The sequence below is a fragment of the Staurois parvus genome, unplaced genomic scaffold (genome assembly GCF_062004578.1).
Source record: "Staurois parvus isolate SC_StPar_1 unplaced genomic scaffold, SC_StPar_1.0 ptg000401l, whole genome shotgun sequence".
NCBI classification, from domain to species: domain Eukaryota; kingdom Metazoa; phylum Chordata; class Amphibia; order Anura; family Ranidae; genus Staurois; species Staurois parvus.
Window position 1 is genome coordinate 606,074 of NW_028318197.1, and position 17,940 is coordinate 624,013.

General features: G+C 38.8%; 1 protein-coding gene across 1 annotated transcript in view; it reads right to left on the reverse strand.

The window, feature by feature from the left end:
• LOC149455264 (two pore calcium channel protein 1-like) overlaps positions 1–17,940 on the reverse strand; it is a 75,924-nt gene that overhangs the window by 19,581 nt on the left and 38,403 nt on the right. The window contains exons 7-12 of the mRNA XM_089686496.1: positions 17,339–17,440; positions 12,225–12,351; positions 8,457–8,658; positions 5,068–5,212; positions 3,849–4,034; positions 1,132–1,196 (exon numbers count right to left, since the gene is read on the reverse strand). Coding sequence (XP_089542622.1) covers positions 1,132–1,196; positions 3,849–4,034; positions 5,068–5,212; positions 8,457–8,658; positions 12,225–12,351; positions 17,339–17,440 — 827 coding nt within the window. The remainder of the gene's footprint in view (positions 1–1,131; positions 1,197–3,848; positions 4,035–5,067; positions 5,213–8,456; positions 8,659–12,224; positions 12,352–17,338; positions 17,441–17,940) is intronic.

The following is a 17,940-nucleotide window of genomic DNA, read 5'->3' on the forward strand; positions in this document are numbered from 1 at the left end:
CGCGTTGGACGTTTTTTCAGCTGAAACGCACCACTCCTGAATGCACAAGTGATGTTTTTTTTTCTTTGACCTCTAAATGCTCCTGCCTCTAAGGGCCAGTAAATGCCTATGGACACATAGGGGTTGATTACCTAAACTGGAGAAGCTGAGAGTGTAAGTGAAATCAGAGTAGGCATTTTCAATAAAAGGGGAACCCTGTACAACTGTGCAAGATTGAAGCTAAGGTTGGAGTTCAATTTTAAGAATCCAGACCCAAAAATGCCAACAAGATGTTACCTGCTATGTACTCAAATTGTAGGGATTGTATAGCAATCTGGGACTACATAATGAACAATGTTGCAGTATCAACGATTTGTTTGATGTGCCCGTGTTTAGGTAGGAGTCAAAGTATGTCTAAACCCAAAATTTAATTTATTGCAGCCTACCAGTACTTGCATGTGGTGTGTGCATTAGTTCTCCTTTTATGCTTTTTTTGTTTTTTTTTAATCTTCTCCAGGTTTTACTGTCAGTAACACGCTTCTTGTCCTAGGGCAACAACGCTCACTACTGAATTTAAGGAGCAGCAGCCTTGACACCCTAGTACAGGAAGTGTGCTAGCACTACAAAACAACTCCCTCTCATCACTAGAATAGGGGGGGGGGTTCTATAGTTCTCAGATGGCTTGCATCAATGCTAACAGAGAGTCCAGTCCAGGCAGAAGAATGCAGGAAGTATATCAACTCACTGGATTTCTGACAAGATTGAGTTTTTTTGTTTTGAACAGATACTGTATATAACCAAATACTTTGTGTTTTGTTTTTTTTTTTAAATCAGACTAAGGCCTCTTGCACACTGGGTGTCAAAAACGCAGCTCCATGTTAGTCTACTGAGTTGATTTACCTAGAGAGTGCAAAATCTGGTGTAGCTGTGCATGGTAGCCAATCAGCTTCTAACTTTACCTTGTTTAGTTAAGCTTTGACCGAAAACAACTGGGGCCGATTGGTTTCTAAGCAGATTTTGCACTCTCCAGTTTTAGTAAATCAACCCTAATTACAATGAAACAAACTGTGCATAGCAGATAGGAAAACCCCGCATTAACAATATGCAAAGTCCATTTAAACAAGGTTCCAGCTTCCCACATGAGACACATACCTGATTTCAATCCTGTGTTGACTATGGTGCCAATAAGGGCAGCAATGATGATAAAGGTGTCAAACCTATCAAAATAGTACAGAAAATAGTAAACATCTTTAATGACAGTCAATCAAAAAGCTCCTATACAGCCACAAAACACTACTTCCTCCCTAGGAAGTGAATAAACTATTAAATGTACTTTTTGTGATAAACTTCCCAATCAGCCCAATCTATCTCAAAAATTCAATAAACCAACATATTCCAAAAGGTGATGATCAAATCTAAACTAAAATAATAATAAACCACCCCTCTAATATATATTCCAAAATCATCAAATATAAATGATAAAATAACATAAATAAAATAAAATATAATAAATTAAAATATATATAAAAGTTTCCAAATCTCCAAAAAATAATAATAATAATAATAAGTGTCCAAATCTCCAAAAAAGTATGTAATATAAACAAATAAATGTCCAAAAAATCCCAAGAAAAACAAAAACGTTCTTTATGTGTTCAGTGAAGCAAAACGATTATCCAAAAATGCCTTGTTATCCTCAAAAGTAAAAAGAAAAATATATCATAGTGTAATATCCTCCAACATATATATATGCTTCACACTGTGCAAAACTCAAATCACACCAAAAATAGTGAAAAATCAATAAATAAAAATAAACGTGAGAACTCGTGATCACTCCAATCTCAAGTGAAAAGTGATACTAGGTATCAATATCCTATATACTCCAGCCAAAGTAGATGCTAAATACCATTACCCTCTTATGGTATATTCAGGCATATACTGTTAGATAGGAAAGGCATTCCTCCATCACTCTTATCCCGGGGTATTCCTCATATGGACAAAGAGAAGGCTCAATCAGGCAGATTGGGGCTCACTCCCCTAGGGGAGTGACGTCATTACGCACGCACGCTAACCGGAAGTGTCGCCGCGGCCATTTTGTCGGTTGGAAACGATCGTTTTTTCAACCAGAGACTGAAATGTGCAGTACAGAGAGCTGGATAAAGTGTTTTTACATGTAAGTGTGGAATAAATTTATATCTTTTTATGAAATCTGCCTGATTGAGCCTTCTCTTTGTCCATATGAGGAATACCCCGGGATAAGAGTGATGGAGGAATGCCTTTCCTATCTAACAGTATATGCCTGAATATACCATAAGAGGGTAATGGTATTTAGCATCTACTTTGGCTGGAGTATATAGGATATTGATACCTAGTATCACTTTTCACTTGAGATTGGAGTGATCACGAGTTCTCACGTTTATTTTTATTTATTGATTTTTCACTATTTTTGGTGTGATTTGAGTTTTGCACAGTGTGAAGCATATATATATGTTTGAGGATATTACACTATGATATATTTTTCTTTTTACTTTTGAGGATAACAAGGCATTTTTGGATAATCGTTTTGCTTCACTGAACACATAAAGAACGTTTTTGTTTTTCTTGGGATTTTTTGGACATTTATTTGTTTATATTACATACTTTTTTGGAGATTTGGACACTTATTATTATTATTTTTTGGAGATTTGGACACTTTTATATATATTTTAATTTATTATATTTTATTTTATTTATGTTATTTTATCATTTATATTTGATGATTTTGGAATATATATTAGAGGGGTGGTTTATTATTATTTTAGTTTAGATTTGATCATCACCTTTTGGAATATGTTGGTTTATTGAATTTTTGAGATAGATTGGGCTGATTGGGAAGTTTATCACAAAAAGTACATTTAATAATCTTTAATGACAGGGAATGGTACAAAAGCAAGCACATTCAATGTACAAATTATTGGTTTGCATTTCTGACAACCACCATTAAAATGTAGCCTATAGACAAACATTTAGTAGGTATCAGTATACAAACATGAGTTAATGTAATCCAAACCACTCTTGATTCTATAAAAACAACCTGAATCCTAAAAACTCAAACCAGGAAGGTTGGAATTCCCCCTCTTCTTTTCTTAAAATTTCTTGTCCCATTTTATTTTTCTTTTTTCCAATTATAATCCAATGTTAGACACTTTTATGTTTCCCTCTAAAAATGAAAATTAAAAATGGGTTAAACTTGTTAAGATACTCTCTTTTTAGGACTTACTTACAAACTTACCTTTTTAATAATTTTCTATCCTGTAATACTCTGTTATAATAGTGAAACATAGATTGAACAACAGTCATGAATCTCTCTCAATTCCAGGGACAAATTTATTACTTTACCAATTGTTATTCTACATTTGCTATTCATTTCCTGTGTGAACGTAACCCTGTTAAAAATTATAATATGAATTTGTTGAATGAAAATAAATCCAATACAAGTTCATTCGATACATTACTGTGTGTATATGGTTTAAATTTTATGGATTTGCTTAAATTTTTCTATTCAAAGTAGGGGGAAAAAAGTGTTCTCCCAGAAAAAAAAAAAAAAAAAAGTAAGAAAAATTGGAAACCGTGTCTTATTTTTCAATACAGATTACGTTTTTAAAAGTAAGATATTTTATAAAATGAAAACAAATGTATTTAGTTGTATTATAAACTGTCAAATCAGAAATGTCAGCCCAATGTCAGTACTCAAATGCTAATGTTCATTCCACATCACTTAAACAACACTCAGAATCCCACGATATGCCTATTTGTGATGCAAAGTAGCCACCATTTTTCACAGAGAAAATTAATTCATTACTGGATTATGAACTGAAAAAAGTAAAACATACCAGTTCCAAAATTGATTCTTTGCAAAGAAAGCCCTAGGATCGTATGTGTAGAGTTTCAGAAGAATTTCCATAATATAGAGAGACAGGAACCCCCACTCTGCATGGGATATCAGTGGGTTTCGGTCATCCAGGGCAATAAAAATTGCATTGACTAGAATTATCACATCGAAAGCATAAACAAATCCTCTGAAATAGAAAAAAAATATAGGCAAGTAGAATATTTGGCGCACTCTGAGACGGAGTAAGGAGGTAGATGCAGCATACAATAGTATTTATAAGCATATAATCAATGGTGATGGAATTAGGGAAAATAAATCATGAACAATATACTGTAACAAATATACAAATAAAATGTCCTTAGAAAGAGTCCTATCGGTAATTTTGATGCACCATGGAGTGGAGGCAGCCGGCCTATAACAAGCTAGAGAGGCCCTGTGGAAGAAAGAGGTGACGCCCTCTAAGTGCAGTATAAAAACTTTTTAATGAATAAAAAGTGTAGTAATACAGGCCACTCACATAATTAGGTTTGCGCTTGTAAATTAATAAGTATCTGCTGTAGTGAAGGAGTGTGAACGATGCTGGTGGCTTCCAGCACGTTCTATACGTAGAACGCTATGAACCCTTATTGTAGTTTTCATATTAGTTCTCGCACATGGACATTATGCTAAAGGTAATTTCCCTGTTTGAACACTTGTGATATACATCTTTTCTCTTACTTAGTTTTACTATATTTTATCACTTTTTTTATCCTTTAATTGTCCACACCTGTGTTTAATGATAGCCCTCTTGCCGTAGGTCGTTTACTCCTCAAGCTGTGCCTGCCTGTAGGAGGAATCCCCTTACTCCTCCTCTTGCTAGGAGTATAAATGCCCTACATCAAGATGGTATCCTTATGGCCTGATGAGGGAGTACACATGCTCCGAACGCGGGAAAACCCCCACTATCACGTGACCGGAAGTGACGTCTCAACTGAGGGAATCCCTAACTAGGAGGATGTGTTGGAAGCCACCAGCACTACCACCAGATGCCAGTGACCACTATCCATCTAGGGGCTTCAAAATCCTTCAGTACAAACCTACTTATGCTTTGTGGAGTGGCCTGTATTACTACACTTTTTATTCATTAAAAAGCTTTTATACTGCACTTAGAAGGCGCCGCCTTCTTCTTCCTGAAAAAGAAAATCGGTTATCATAAAGCACTTTCTATCAAGGAGACTTACTTATGAAGGACGACCTGGCGTATAAAGCGACTTGCTGCACTTCTGTACAAATGAGGCATCCAGCATTCAATTGGATGTTTTCGAGCTTTCACTGTGATCACTTTAATGTTCAACAAGTCAGCTAAACGGATAAAAGCCTTCTTCCCTGTGTAAGAAAGAAGCTGCCTAATGTCATAATGTTAGATAATCAAAATACCGTTACTGTTAGTCTACCTTATTCAAAACAACCTTCTGACTTAAAGTGGTTGTAAACCTCAGGCATGAAATATGAAGAAAGCATATCCCTCTATAGCGTGTGCTTGTCTCAGTCCAGAGCACTGTCATTTCTGTCTGCTGCCTAGTTCCTCTGCTATCTGCATCAGTCACTTCTGATGAGTTTTCCTGACATCAAGAGAAAAAAAAAAGGAGACGGGGGGGGGGGGGGGGGGCACATCCTGTGAATCACAGCCTCAGCTTTGTTCCTGTGTGCAGGGGGGTGTGTCCCTTACCACCAATTGGCTTTCTAAGCTCTCCTCACTGAGTGTAACTTCAGCTCTCCACCCCCTATTTTTCAGAGGTGAAAGTGCCTGTTTAAATTCTGCACTTTGAATGGTTGTAGGGGAAAGACGGCTGTAGAAAAACAGGTACAACATATGAAGAATGATTTGTTTCATCTCTGTATCATCTGAGGCCAGTCACATCGCTGGGTATATGTGAGGGTTTACAGCCACTTTAAAGAATACTGAAATACCAAAAACAGTATTATTAGCTAACAAGCAGTTACATTCCTTCTTGAGCCATAGTGAGTATAGAAAAGAATCACCTCCCCCTTTTAAAATAATCACATTCTGTTGCTTTGTAGCCTGCAGTGAAGACAAACACAGTTTTTGTTTTATCCAGCTGTAACTTATAACATCCAAGTGAAAAATATAACACCAACAAGTCAGAAAAAATTTTAAGAATTTGAAAACAGAATCACCGAGTTGGAAAAAGGATCATCCCCCTTCTAAACTTAATCAGGTGTAGCTAAACACCTTCTCAATGGCACAGAAAGCCATTTAACTTTCAACTGTGGTCAAATGTGGTCATTTTGATTACCTCAGCATGAAAAGAGCTTTCCTGAAGCATTTCAGTCCCTGGTAGTGCAACTGAAGCAAACAACCAACTATAGGTGGCAAGACACCGTCAAAAGATCTCCGGGATAAAGTTGGACAGGCACAAGTCAGGAGATGAAAATATATAAAAAAAATTACAAAGGCTTTATCAATGACTAGGAGCACAGAGAAGTCTATTATGAAGTGTGGAAGGGATTTAATACAACACAGACCCTCCCTGGATCAGGACGTCCCTCCAAACTGGATGAAAGACAGAAGCAAACTGGTCAGAGAGGCTACCAAGAGGCCTACAGCAACCCTGAAGCAGTTGCAGGAATTTATGACAGAATGGTCATTGTGTGCATGTGACAACAATATCACAAATTCTCCACAAAATGTGGCTTGTATGGGAGGTTTGCATGAAAAAAGCCACTCCTCAAAAAAGGCCACATGCAGTCACGACTGAGCTTTGTCAAAACGCACCTTGAAGATTCTGAGGCACCATGGAAAAAGGTGTTATGGTCAGAGGAGACTAAAATTGAATTATTTGGCCTCAACACTAAACGATATGTCTGGTGGAAATCCAATACAGCTCACCATCCAAATAACACCATTCTTACAGTAAAGCATGGTGGTGGTAATATCCTGTTATGGGAATGTTTCTCTTGTCAGTATAGAAGGGAAACTAGAAAAAATACTGTCAAATTCTTGAGGAAAATCTGCTGCCCTCTGCCAGAAAGTTGAGTTGGGAAGAAGGTTTACCTTCCAACATGACAATGACCCAACATACACAGCAAAAATTACCACACAGTGGTTGAAGGACAAGGTGAATGTCCTTGCATGGCCTATTCAGGGCCCAGACTTAAACCCCATTGAAAATCTGTGGAATGACTTGAAGACTGCAGTCCACAAATGGTCACCATCAAATTTAACTGAACTTGAGCGGTTCTGCAAAGGAGAGTGGGCCAATATTGCAAAGTTAGTAGAGACATATCCCAACAGACTGAAGGCTTTAATTAAAGCAAAAGATGGTTCAACAAAAAATACTGACACAAGGGGGTGATCCTTTTTCCAACTCGGTGATTCTGGTTTTGTTTTTTCTGACATGTTGGTGTTCTATCTTTCACTTGGATGTTATAAATTGCACGGAGTAAATACAGCTGGATAAAACAAAAACTGTGCCCGTTTTCATCTCAGGCTGCAAAGCAATTTTAAACGGGTGAGATTCTTTTCTATACCCACTAACTGTCCTTCTCCGCAACTGAGATTTAAAAATGACACACACACCAGGTTGAGTGGATTTACAGGGTAAACACTATTCATTTTTTGAAACGCCTAAACAAATCTTAATTTGTTTAAATGTTGGTGAACATACATAAAACAAAACAATGTCTCTTGTAAAGTACAGTTTGTGAGATTATTGATAAATTAAAATAATATTGCTGCAGTTATATAAAAGTAGAATGTGTAGCAGCTGAAAAATGCAGCCTCACAAACTGCTTGGTAAATGTGGGGGGGGACTTTTTTTTCTCCACAAAAAACATTTCGACAAGTTAAAGAAGAAGTCCAGTCAAACACTATCTAGGTTTAAACCTATTCCCACCTCCATTCTAAGCCCTATTCTGACTACCCTGTAAAGCAAAGCTGTCTATAATACCTATTCTGAGGGAGCTCTGGTCCTGTCACATTATCAGCTCCCAGGGCCGGCTTCAGTGTAGAAGAAGATGACAATGGATGCCCAATAATAAACCTATAGGCGATGTCACAGCATACGCATTGCAGCCGTTGTCTGGGGATCTCTCCTCTTCACTAAAGCAACCACTGGAGAGATCATGTGACCGGACCAACATCAGAATAGGTAAGTATACACATCTTTCCTTCACAGGGTTAGAATATGGGTGGGAGCAGATTTAAGATTAGATAGTATTTTATTATACTATCAGATCTACAGGGGGGCAGGTTCTTTTTTAAGTCACATACAGGTATAACCACAGTATCCTGAATATATAGATGAAAAAAAGGGGACAGCATTCTCATACAAGGTTGGGTTAACCAGATAGCGGGGGAAGGATGCATTAGATATAATGTTTAATAACAGGGTTTAAAAAAACCAAACCATTCCCATTCATGTGTGCTGCATCCTGTTGTGAAGAATGATGTCTACAAACAGGTAAGAACCCGAGAAGCCGCTAAGCAAAAATGGCATATCCAGTGAAGAAAATGGTTAAAATTGAATTTTGATAAAATGTATACTTTAGTCTAAACAATGATTTATCATAGAGCATCAAGAAGTATATCCAGCTTGTATTTTCTCACCCACGCATCTTTGGTTTTCTTCTTTAGACACTCTTAGCAGCAGTTCTCTATGTGAGGTACTGATATCTGGTGCCACCAACTTTACCAGTTTGTTCCAGGTAGCCTCTGTTATAACAAAATCTGAGCCTTCTTTTACTTTGAGTGCATTAAATGCCTCTGCCATCTTGCGGCGTTTCATGTAAGCTAGCTTACGGATCTCATTCTGGAAGCAAAATTCAGTCGACAGGTTAAAATGATAAAGCTATTGCTAAAAAGCAATTTAGCCAAGTACAAAATAAACACCTTAGGACTTATTTAAGGATTTTTATGCTATACACGCAGTAACCCTTTAAAATACATGCAGTAACCCAATTAATTCAATCATGATTTATTCTGTACTGGTCTGACTATATCCAAGTGAATTCTGATTAGTTGCTGTTAGTTTCTATAGAGTTCTATTGAAAATGAGAGTTTACTCTAGAGGCACAGTAAATCTGTCATCAATTGTTTTTGAATTCAGTGTAACTTCAATCTAATAGACCAGCCTTTCTCAATTGTTTTACCTTGGAGGGACCCTTGAAAAAAGTTTCAGACATCAGGGAATTTCCAAAATAAAATTTTTGATCAATACTTCGCGGTAAGCCCTGGTTCACACTGAATGCAACTTTGAAATCGTACTACTTCACCTGAAGTGCGATTACAAAGTCACAGATCCATACAATTTGTATCTCCAATTTTACTGTGGCTTGCAACTTCATTTACAAGAAGTTAATGTAAGTTGCAATGAAATAAAAAAAAAGCAGTGCATAATCTATTTTTTTTGTGGTACTTCAAATTGCACTGGTTAACACAGTGCCACAGAAATACATTTGATGTGACTTCCGCATGCTGCACCTGAAGACACACCGGTGTGAACCAGGGCTAAGTTAGTGTTGGTCACACTTACCGTTTTCACACTCTCCTATGCTTAGATTGTAAAGCGCTGAGCAAACTGTTGGTGCTATATAAATCCTGTATAATAATAATAATAATAATAATGAGAATTGTCAGCCTAAGGCTCAGTTTACGCTAGCTTTGTCAGCAGGCATCAGACAGGCGTTTGGGAAGCGTTTTAACGCTTCTCAAACGCCTATGAAAATTCTGCACATAGCAGCACACAGTGCTGTTCACACTAAAGTGTTAGCGTCATGGAAAAATTGATGCCTCTTGTCCAGTCAGGAGGAGTTGAAGCCTGCCATTCAAGTCTATAGTGCCACTCCTCAAATGCCTGGCAGGCGTTTGCGAGGCGGTTGCAGAGCGTTAATACCAATTAACTTCATTATAGGCGTTTGTGGTGTGGTTTTAACACTTGGCAAACGCCTATCATCCGCCTCAAAACTGCACATAGGGCGTTTGGGGAGCGTTAAAATGCTTCCCAAACACCTAACGCTATAGGGGCGTTTGGCAAGAGTTAGAAATAAAGTAAAGTGTGAACGAGCCCTAAGTCAGATATCTTGTACACAAAGCTTTGCTTTTGTTATAAATTATGTTGCATCACACAAACAAAATGCTGCAGGTTAGCTAACTAGAGAGGTCAGGGATGGCTTGTTTTCAATTCATTCTATTGCTAGTTAAGGCTAAATTCCAGGCATAAAAAAAAAAAAAAACCCCTTTGCAGTGCCCTCCCCCTTCCCCCCTACACTGCAAGGGTTAGATGAAGATTTTAAATCTAGGCAGTTGCAGAGGAGGATGTATTACTTACCTAATTCAGTAGGCTCCAGCCCTTTCTTTCACCCCAAGCACTCATCTGTCGAGGGAACCTCAACACGTACAGTGTAAAGCTAGTAACCATGTATTATACATGGTGGAGGCAGAAGTGGAACCATTGCCTGGAGCAGCTTACAGAGGAAGCTCAACGGTCAGATGGTTTAAAGAAGCAAAGTAAGTAACGTATCCTCTTCTGAAACCCTCTAGACACAAGAGGCATTTAAGTGTGGAGGCCCAACGCAAAGGTATTTTTTTCCCCAGAGCTGAGCTTTAGGAAGCTGAAGATAATTTAAAGTAGAACTATAGGCAAAACTTTTTTTTCCCCATTTTGGATAGGAAGGGTTATAACCCCTGTCAGTTTATTTTTTGCCATCGGTGTCCCATTAGGGGGATTTACCTTCATTTCCTGTCCTATAGCCAAAAACAGAGAGTGAGAGGAAATCCCTGCAAATTGCGAGAATTCCTTGGGGACCCCCAGGTCACCACAACTAGTGTCCCCATTAGAAAATGTTCGCTCTATTACTTATGTGGGGAAAACACAAAAGTTGGGATTTACCATTATGATTGAAAGTAAAAGAAAAACAGGACAGAGAGGGAGATTCTCCCTAAATGGGGCACAGAGAGCAATAAAAACCTAATAGGCATTCTTATCTCTCTCCACTCTATCCAAAACATTTGTCTCTAGTTATACTTTAATGTGCCTAGGGCACAGGTGCACCTTAAGCCTCATGGATGAAATCCAGATCTCTAAAACCATACAAACAAAATCTGCATTTCAAAATTACACTGTGATAAAAACAAAAAACACAAAATCCTGACTCCTTATATAAAAATATATACTGTTCATGTTTAACCACTTGGCGCCAGCCGCACGCAAATGTGCGGCCTTCCAGCGTCTGGGCCTTGACGCCAAGTGGCTGCACATTTGTGTGGAATTAAGAAAAACATATGTGCTGAGAGCGCGCGCCCTGTACGCTCCCAGCACATATGTCCGATACTCAAAGAAAAGTCCAGATCTCCTCTAGCGATCGGGACCTTTCCTGATCATGTGACTGCCGTGACAGCGAATCACTGCGGTCACATGACCCTAAAACTCAGCCCACCTCCCAGCTTCTGAAACCCTTTAAGGGCCGGGAGGCGCTGGCGCCAAGGGGTTAATGATTCTCTATAGACTATTTTGAGCCCTGGTATACATATATGAATTGCATGCATTTTGAACCGCATCCGATTCGCCTTACATATGAACCAAAATCCATTTCTATGGCTAACATATGTGCGGGTCGGCCGCAGTGCGATTTCAAGAACAGTCTGGTGTGATTTTCAGTCTGGTTCAGGTGCGATTTCCAATGTCATACAATTTGCACCTGAATCACAAGTCAACCGCTGAAAGATGTTGCACCCTGGCTAAATAGACAATAGAAAGTATTACAATTGGAGGTACTATAAACAAAAAATGAATAAAATAAAAAAGAAAACCTCCAAACCCTAGTATTAGTATCCCCACCTCTACCTCCATGCAGTACCAGTTCTGGTGCAGGCATATACACCAGGCCTGTGTGGCAGGATTTCCAAGAAGATCAACGGAATTGCTCATCCATTACATGAATTCAAAAACAGTCTCACAAAGTGAAAAATATCAGGAGCCTTGCTTGATATTACTTCTGTACACCCAATGAGGGGACTGCTACAAAGCAGCAAAGGACACTAAATAAGTGCAGACAGTAGATCCATTATGGGCATTTAAACATTCATATTTTAGTTGTATTTAATCAAATTAAAACTAAACATCTTTAATTAAAAAAAAAAACAGACAAGAGCTTCAAAATCCTTGTACATTTGTATTTCTGCATGGCTGTACTTTAAATAAAATCAGATTAAATAATACAATATGGCTCAAGTAGTCAACCAAGGTCTTTCTACTGATCTTACTACTATAGCACATTTCTGTTTTTAATAATTCTATTTTTATGGTTGAACTGGATGGACTTTTGTCTTTTTTCAGCCAAACTATGTAACTGTTTAATTGTATTGAAAGTGATCTACCTTTAAGTGCTTCCTGTAATTGTTGTACACAACAGCCAAGAAGACTGACATGAAGATGTAAGTGTTCAAAATAATGTAGGAAATGAAGAAAATGGAATACCACCAGTTGTGGTCATAAGCTGGCATCCTGAAAACAAGACATTAAATAAATACATGACAAGAATACTTTGCAGACTAATTACAAAACACACAGAAAAAAATATCCTGAGACTTTATACAGTTAGGTCCATATATATTTGGACACAGACACAATTTTCACACTTTTGGCTCTGTATGCCACCAGAATAAACTAAAAAAAAACAACCCAAATTAATTTGAAGTGCAGACTTCAGCTCTAATTCACGGGACTGAATATAAATATCAAGTACAAATTTTAGGAACTGCAACCATATTTATACACAGTCCCTCCATTTTCAGGGGCTCAAATGTAATTGGACAAATGAATATAATCATAAATAAAATGTTAAATTTTTAAATATTTTGTTGAGAATCTTTACTGGCAATGACTGCCTGAAGTCTGGAACCCAGGGATATTACCAAAAACTGGGTTTCCTCCTTTCTGATGCTTTGCCGGGCTCTAACTGCAGCTGTCTTCAGTTGTTCTGTTTCTGCCTTTAGTTTTGCCTTCAGCAAGTGAAAAACATGCTCATTTGGGTTGAGATCAGGTGATTGACTCATCCATTGCAGAATATTCCACTTCTTTTCCTTCAAAAGCTCCTGGGATGCTTTTGCAGTGTGTTTTGGATCATTGTCCATCTGTACTGTGATGCACCGTTCAATCAACTTTGGTGCATTTGGCTGAATCTGGGCTGACAGTATACAGCAGAAATCATCTGGCTGCTTCTGTCTTCAGTCACACCATCAATAAACACCAATGACCCAGTGCCACTGGAAGCCATGCATGCCCATTCCATCACACTGCCTCCACCATGTTTTATGATGACGTTGTGTGCTTTGGGTCATGAGCTGTTCCAAGCCTTCTCCACACTTTTTTCTTCCCGTCATACTGGTACAGATTAATCTTATTTTCATCCATCCAAAGAATGCTTTTCCAGAACTAGTCTGGCTTTTTTAGATGGTTTTTTGACAAAGTCTAATCTGGCTTTTCTATTCTTCAGGCTTATGAATGGTTTGCACCTTGTGGTGAACCCTCTGCATTTGTGCTCGTGAAGTCTTCTTTTGATTGTAGACTTTGACAATGATACGCCCACTTCCTGGAGAGTGTCCTTCACTTGTCTGGATGTTGTGAAGGAGTTTTTCTTTACCATAGAGAGGATCCCGCGATCCCTGACCACTGTTGTCTTCTGTGGACGTCCATGCCTTTTTATGTTGCGGAGCTCACCAGTGCATTCTTCTTTCCTCAGAATGTGCCAAACTGTTAATTTGGCCACTCTAATGTTGCTGCTATCTTTCTGATGGATTTGTTTAGTTTTTGAAGCCTTACAATGGCCTGTTTCACTTGCATAGACAGCTCCTGTGAACACATGATGTAGGTTCACAGCAATAGATTCCAAATGCAAACACCACACTTAGAATCAACTCCAGACCTTTTACTGCTTAATTGATGAAGAAATAATGAAGGAGTAGCCCACACCTGGCCATGAAATAACTTTTGATTCAATTGTCTAATTACTTTTGGTCTCTTGAAAAAGGGGGTATGGCTACTCTTAAGAGCTGTAATTCCTAAACCCTTCCTCCAATTTGTATGTACATACCCTCAAATTAAACTTCAAAGGGTGCACTTTCAGCCCATATCAATTATATAACTATAGCTTGAATATGTTTAGGTAAATACCTGAAAAAACTAAAATTGTGCCTGTGTCCAAATATATATGGACCTAACTGTATATGACAAAAACAAAATATATATATATATTTATGAAACACCAATCATTTAAATTGTATATTATTGAGTATGAACCACAAATCTGTTATTAGGGTATATACAGTTGTGTCCAAAATTATTCAACCCCCACTGAAATTGAGTGTTTTGGCCAGTTTGACATTGCTTTTGATCATTCAGTCATCTTGCTTACATTTACATTAAAGAGGCACTTGTAGGTCAGACAAATATAACATAACAGTTATAATGAAATAACCACAAATGTCTTTTCTGTGCTCACAGCATTATCAGTTTTATTCAACCCCCAAGTGACATTCAATCTTAGTACTTAGTACAGCATCCTTTTACAGTTATAACAGCTTTTAAACGTGAAGCATAGCTTGACACAAGTGTCTTGCAGCGATCTACGGGTATCTTCGCCCATTCTTCATGGGCAAAGGCCTCCAGTTCAGTCACATTCTTAGGCTTGCGCACTGCAACTGCTTTCTTTAAGTCCCACCAGAGGTTCTCAATCGGATTTAAGTCTGGTGACTGCGATGGCCACTCCAAAATGTTCCAGCCTTTCCTCTGCAACCATGCTCTAGTGGACTTGGAGGTATGCTTGGGATCATTGTCCTGTTGAAAGGTCCAACGTCTCCCAAGCCTCAGGTGTGTGACGGACTGCATCACGTTTCCATCCAATATCTCCTGGTACTGAAGAGAATTCATGGTACCTTGCACACGCTGAAGCTTCCCTGTACCTGCAGAAGCAAAACAGCCCCAAAGCATGATTGACCCTCCACCATGCTTCACAGTAGGCAAGGTGTTCTTTTCATCATAGGCCTTGTTCTTCCTCCTCCAAACATAGCGTTGATCCATGGGCCCAAACAGTTCTAATTTTGTTTCATCAGTCCACAGAACACTATCCCACAACTTTTGTGGTTTGTCCACATGGCTTTTGGCATACTGCAGTCGACTCTTCTTATTCTTTGGAGACAGCAAGGGGGTACGCCTGGGAGTTCTGGCACGGAGGCCTTCATTACGCAGTGTGCGTCTTATTGTCTGGGCTGAAACTTCTGTACCCACATCTGACAAATCTTTTCTCAGTTCCTCAGCAGTCACACGGGGACTTCTCTCCACTCTACGCTTCAGGTAGCGCACAGCAGTCGAAGTCAGCATCTTCTTTCTGCCACGACCAGGTAGCGTTTCAACAGTGCCCTTTGCCTTGAATTTGCGAATGATGCTTCCTAAGGTGTCTCTTGGTATGTTTAACATCTTTGCAATCTTCTTATAGCCATTGCCCTTCCTGTGAAGAGAAATCACCTCTTCTCTTGTCTTCCTGGACCATTCTCTTGCCTTCACCATGTTTGTAACCACACCAGTAAATGTCTAGAAGGAGCTGAGTATCACAGTCATTTTAAAGCTGCCTAATTGGTGCTTATTATGCTTGATTGCTGCTCGGTGACATCCACAGGTGTTTTCAATACCTGATGGAAAGCACCTGTATGAACCTCTGTTCTTCAGAGTGGTAGTCTTTAAGGGGTTGAATAATTGTGGCAATGAAGAAACCACATAAGAACCATTTACTACTGTATTACATAAACAATTGATGTCATTTTAGTTGCATTTGGGTAGTTACAACGTCCTTGTAGGATTTGATTCTGAATACAATTCCAAATGTACACTATAGTCCCTAAACCCCTTTACAGCATTGGGGGTTGAATAATTTTGGACACAACTGTAGTTGTCTGCTGGAAGTTATCAGTTTCCAACTTCCAGAACAGTCAGCCCACTTGCTGTGATGCTGAAAAGGTAATTTACCACCCTGGAATCAGTCAGTAGTTTGTGAGTCAGACAAAGGCAGACTTCACCACAATGGCATGTAGAGATATAAACAGGTACCTGAACCTGGCACCTCCAAGTACCTTCACATCAGGTAATTTCTTCTATTTAGCATCCTTGGTGCCCCAAATTTTAGGATGCTCTAGGCAGCATTCCTAGGTGAGAGTCTGGCCACCCCTCTCCCTCCTCCAAAGCCTTACTAACTTATCACTGGGAGAGGGAAAGGGGGGAGAGAAAAGGGGGGGGGGGTGCGCATGAGCAAGGGAGAGATAGTTTTTTTTTATTTACTACAATAAATAAATAGTATACATAAAACCATGATGAACTCCATTTATTAGGAATCTAATTACTTTCCCCAAGTAAGACATTTATAAAAACTTGCCCAGGCTGTCAATGAGGTATGAGATTTGAGTGCACTTTGAAACTTAACTCCGGGCACAAAAACTCTCATTAAAATAAAAACCGTATTAGCCACAAAAGGATATAAATCCTTTTTTTTTTTGAGAACCAAATGTCTTCAAAAGCCTTGTTATACCATCATCACTGTGCTGTATTGCTTGTGCAGAAAGCAGATTTGTAGGAGGGGTCCAGCAGGCCCATCTGCTAAAGCATAGTTTCGCAATCTGGGTTCTGCAAGAGGTTCCGTTACAATCTACCAGTCAGTTGCAGGTAGCTATCAGGTAGATTGTATCCCCTGCATGCAGAGTGGGGCTGGCAAACAAGGAGTACATCCACTGTTCCCCACCAGCCCCTCCTGTCCATCCCATGTACCTGTATGTGACCACCTAGGATGGACAGAAAGGCAGGAGAGTTAAGAGGGGAACAGTGTGCCACAAGCAACTTTCCTGCCATGCCTATGAAACAGGTAGGAAACCCGTAATGTAATGTGCCATGCTTGTACTGTGTGCCTCATAAATGTTCTCCACTCCTATTTAATGTACCCTGCTCCCATGTAATCATGTGCCCTGCTCCCATGTAATTAGCTCGCTGATCATACCAATGTTCCATGAGCTGTAGATGTGAACATTATTTCAGGGGTTCTTCAAGATCTCAAACTTTTTGCCAAGGATTCCTCCAAGGTATAAAGGATGAGAAACCCTGTGCTAAAGACTATCTGCATAAAACTACAGGAGGGGAAGATTACATGCCAGTCAACCTGCACAAGGACAGAGAGCAGTAAAGACAAGTCTATATTACAGAAAACTCCTGCACAAAAGCAATGTCTCACTAGATTACTACACAAAAGCACACCATGATGTAAGGAGCACACATGCCTCTTGTATTTGGATAATATTTTCTTATCCAGGAGTTCAGTTTTAAGTGTTTGCAAGCTATGGGTGTGCTCAGGAGGGGGAGAAACCAGAGCAGGTAAGTATGACAGGTTTGTTATTTTATAAAAATAAAATACAAAGCTTTGATATCACTTTAAATAAATACAGTTACAACTTACATGACATCAGGGCTATTAGCAGTAGTCACCAGCACATAAAGATTAAATACAGCTTCAAGGTAGTTTTCAAAGTAAGCTTCTCCATCAGCTGTCTTGAGTTTTCTGCAAAGTACATTTTTAGGTTTTAAATAAGCCCAGCACAGCACAAGTAACACATGGCTGCAATAAGAATTTAATCAAATAAATATGTTCCTTACTTCTAAAAATGGATATCTATGACTTGCAAGCAGCCTGATAATAGTACAAGGGGAACCAGTGACATCTAAAACGTGTCACCGGCATCTTAAAACATTTATAAAAAAATTTATTTCATCAGGAGGTTCTGTAACACTGTTGACAACTGTACATTTGATAAGCTTTGACATATCTATCAACCCTTAGTGCATTTTCTTTTGAACAGAAGGGATTGGTCACAAAGTTTACCAAAATGTTGAAAAAAAAAATCTCCATTTTAGCTGCAGGCACCGCTACTCATGATCACATATAATATATAGAAAACCCTGTACTGCCTGATTATTACAACTGCTGCACAGAGTTTACAAATAATGGGCTGTGTTGGCTGGTCCTTGGCAGCACTAATTTCAACCAAATCAATAAAACCT